This window comes from Antrostomus carolinensis, unplaced genomic scaffold (genome assembly GCF_000700745.2).
Source record: "Antrostomus carolinensis isolate BGI_N321 unplaced genomic scaffold, ASM70074v2 scaffold8850, whole genome shotgun sequence".
Classification (NCBI taxonomy): domain Eukaryota; kingdom Metazoa; phylum Chordata; class Aves; order Caprimulgiformes; family Caprimulgidae; genus Antrostomus; species Antrostomus carolinensis.
The window spans coordinates 37,161-40,625 of record NW_010286411.1 but is presented as its reverse complement, the minus strand read 5'-3'; the positions used below and the strand labels follow the sequence as shown (position 1 = coordinate 40,625).

General features: G+C 38.7%; 1 protein-coding gene across 1 annotated transcript in view; it reads right to left on the bottom strand.

Moving 5' to 3' along the window:
* Window positions 1–1,515: 1,515 nt before the first annotated feature.
* The window catches only part of WASHC4 (WASH complex subunit 4), a 39,067-nt gene continuing 37,117 nt past the window's right edge, over window positions 1,516–3,465 (bottom strand). Inside the window, exon 33 of the mRNA XM_010168073.1 lies at window positions 1,516–1,583. Within this exon, the coding sequence (XP_010166375.1) occupies window positions 1,516–1,583 (68 nt within the window). The remainder of the gene's footprint in view (window positions 1,584–3,465) is intronic.

Here is a 3,465-nt window from a genome sequence, read left to right as displayed (position 1 = left end):
GAACCAAGAAAAGGACTTTCCTATTAGCCTGCTCTTTGCAGTAGCAACAAAACATTTGTTCTAGCTTTCTGAATGCTGAAGTGACAGGTAGGAAAGGGCAAACCAGAAGTACATCAGGAACTTGTGATCACACCAGTGATCCAAGGGTGGGTGGAACAATTTGAACTATTGAAACATTACCTTGTTTGTAATTAGAAGAGATGAAAGAAGCTCACAAGTAGGGTCTAAAAATATAGTTGAGTGCCACCAAAAACCCCAAAAAGTAATTCTCAGTTGGACTGACTAAGAGTAGTTTATTCTAGTTAGTAAGACCTAGAAGCGTTTTATGTTGTGGGAGATTAAAACACAACTATATCTTTTAATGGAAGTGCTGTTTACTTTTAAGCTAAGTCTAGCTACTTAAGTTAGGAATTTGAGTAACTCTTGCACAACCTAGAACCTCTACTTGCAGGCGTTAACAGATGTTATCTTTATACAGAGTTCTCACAGTGTTCAGCAGCTTCTGAAGCCTGCAGTGCAATTATTGTTAATAATCAGGCATGTAAGACTGTATGAACAACACAGACGGTACAACAGACCTACAGAGGCTAGGAAATACAGCATTGAGGCTGAAATTCGCAGTTAGGCACAACATATTCACAAAGTATAAGATCACTTAATAGTTACAGACACCCATCACACAGTGTCTGGTCATAAAAGGAAGAGCTGATTGTGGTTCTCTCTTGGCTCTGGATTTCCTTACTTCTGTGGATGCAAATCAGACCTTCGGTATGAAATGAGAAATAATTTATTATGTTAACTTTTCTAGTTTCCCCATTCACAGGGGGAAAATACACCTGGGGAAAATGAAATACCTGACAGGCTCCTAATTTCCCACACTGCAAATACTATCTATAGTAATAATAAGGGTTTGTGGAATAAAACATGAATGAGGATTTTCATTTTATGTAACAGCTTTAACATACATTCACAACATACACTGTTACACCTCCAGTGTAATCTGTGACTGCATTAAATACAACAGGACTGCATACAAACATGTCTGAATTATTTTTGACCAAGATACGCACAGTATCTTGATTGGACTTTTTTTTTTTCTGGTTGAAGAGATCCACCAACTTAGATCTTAGACCAATGGCCTATGATTGTTTGTTTGGTTTTTTTAAAGATACATTAGAGATGCAAGAATGCATCTACAAATTAGTAAGATTTTTTTTTTAATCTGCATATTTGTACTTTAAAATAACTACCTCCAAGGTCAACATCTTATATAATTATTTTCATTCTAAAGAAAGTGCTGTAAATAATGGAAACTCCTAAAAAATAGGAGTTTCTACAGGAAATACAGACGACAACAGATCTAGCCTCACTGGACGCTAGTATACTACTGTACATTTTCTCTTGGGTTTAACAGAGCAACTAAATCAAATCTAGAGCTTTTACCCCTACAGTGTTACTGATAATGACAAGAACATGAATTATTTGAGTAAGTAATCATCACCCGTACCAGCCACATCATTTCACAACAGGATCGGCAGGTGTAGAGTTGGAAAGATCTCCGTTGCTTGCTTTAACAGATTCTTCTACAAAAATCAAAAATAAAGACATGGATCATGTTAAATATTTTATTCAAGGCAGCAAAAATGAAGTCTTAGCATATATATTAGGTCGAGAGAGGTTCTCCTCCCCCTCTACTCTGCCTTGGTGAGGCCACATCTGGAATATTGTGTCCAGTTCTGGGCCCCACAGTTCAAGAAGGACAGGGAACTGCTTGAGAGAGCCCAGCACAGAGACACCAAGATGATTAAGGGAGTGGAGCATGTTCCTCATGAGGAAAGGCTGAGGGAGCTGGGTCTCTTTAGCTTGGAGAAGAGGAGACTGAGGGGAGACCTCATTAATGTTTACAACTATGTTAAGGGCAAATGTCATGAGGATGGAGCCAGGCTCTTCTCAGTGATGCCCAATGGTAGGACAAGGGGCAATGGGTGTGAGCTGGAGCACAGGAGGTTCCACTTAAACTTGAGAAGAAACTGCTTTACGGTGAGGGTGACAGAGCCCTGGAACAGGCTGCCCAGGGAGGTTGTGGAGTCTCCTTCTCTGGAGACATTCAAGACCCGCCTGGACGCCTTCCTGTGTGATCTCATTTAGGTTCCTGCTCCGGCAGGGGGATTGGACTAGATGATCTTTTGAGGTCCCTTCCAATCCCCAACATTCTGTGATTCTGTGATATTACGCTGATGTCATAACACACTTCATACAGTATGCCATAGTCAGTATATGCAAACTGACCCTGCAGCACAAAGGGTGCTGGCCCTATGAATAAAGCTGTATTTGGGTTGAAAGGTTTCTTTAATCACTGTAAAGATGTAAAGATTCCATATACAAGCTCACACATTTTGCAGAGTCCAAGTCCAAATATTATGGCGGAAGGCAAAGGTATCAGCATGTTCAAAGCTTTTCACCCTGGGTTGCATTTCAACGCTTTTCTCACCACAAAACACATTTTTCAGAGAACTTAGCATATAGCACAACAGTGAATATTTAATCTAAAATACGTCATATGTCTATTCTTACTCATCACAATGCTTGTAGTTGAGTTTTTTTTGTGTTTTTTGTTTCGTTTTGGGGTTTTTTTGTGTTAAACAATTATTTGAGCAACTTCACTGAATATAATCAAATATAAATTCACGCTACAAGACTTCTTTCTTGCAAACTACTCTCAGTGACTGTAGTCTCACAGGTCCCTTGTAGGTCTTTTTCAGAACTACAGTTGCAAATTATTTACCAATTCCATTTTTAATACACTGTTACCTGAGCTTCTAAGTAACCTGACTGAACTGCACTTTTGTATCTTAATCCTTGGAAGCATTCTCATTTCTTTGAAAATAATTCCTCCATAACCCAAGAGAATCTTGCAGAATTCATGAGGGAGAACATATAAGCCTGAATATAAAATGCAAAATACCCATGTTACCTAGTTAAGAGACCATACCACAAATTAAGATCTTACTCTTTGAATATAATTCAATGGTAGACCAAAACGTATCATAAACATCTGAAAGTCACATATGTAGGCAGATGATGCAGATACTATAAGTTGAGAACCTTCTGATAATACAACAGGTGAAAAATACCGGTTTATTTCACACCAGCTGAGGTTATGCAGAAAAGGCTGCCATTGTCAGAGTTTGAAACTGAGAGGGTAAGGATGATGCTGAAGTTATTGCATTTAATATTACTGCAAGTATATAATCTCCCTGTCCCAGATTTTTTTGGGCTGGTTGGGTTTTTTGTGGTGTTGGCTTTTTGTTTGTTTGTGGGTTGTTTTTTTTTCCTTTGTGTTTTTGGGTTTTTGCTTTTTCTTTCTTTCCCCCAGAAGCCTCTGTGAGCCATTTCTGACTCCTTAATCACCCTTGACCACATAAAACTCTATCTGGAATACTGAATCAACCCACTATCAAGCAA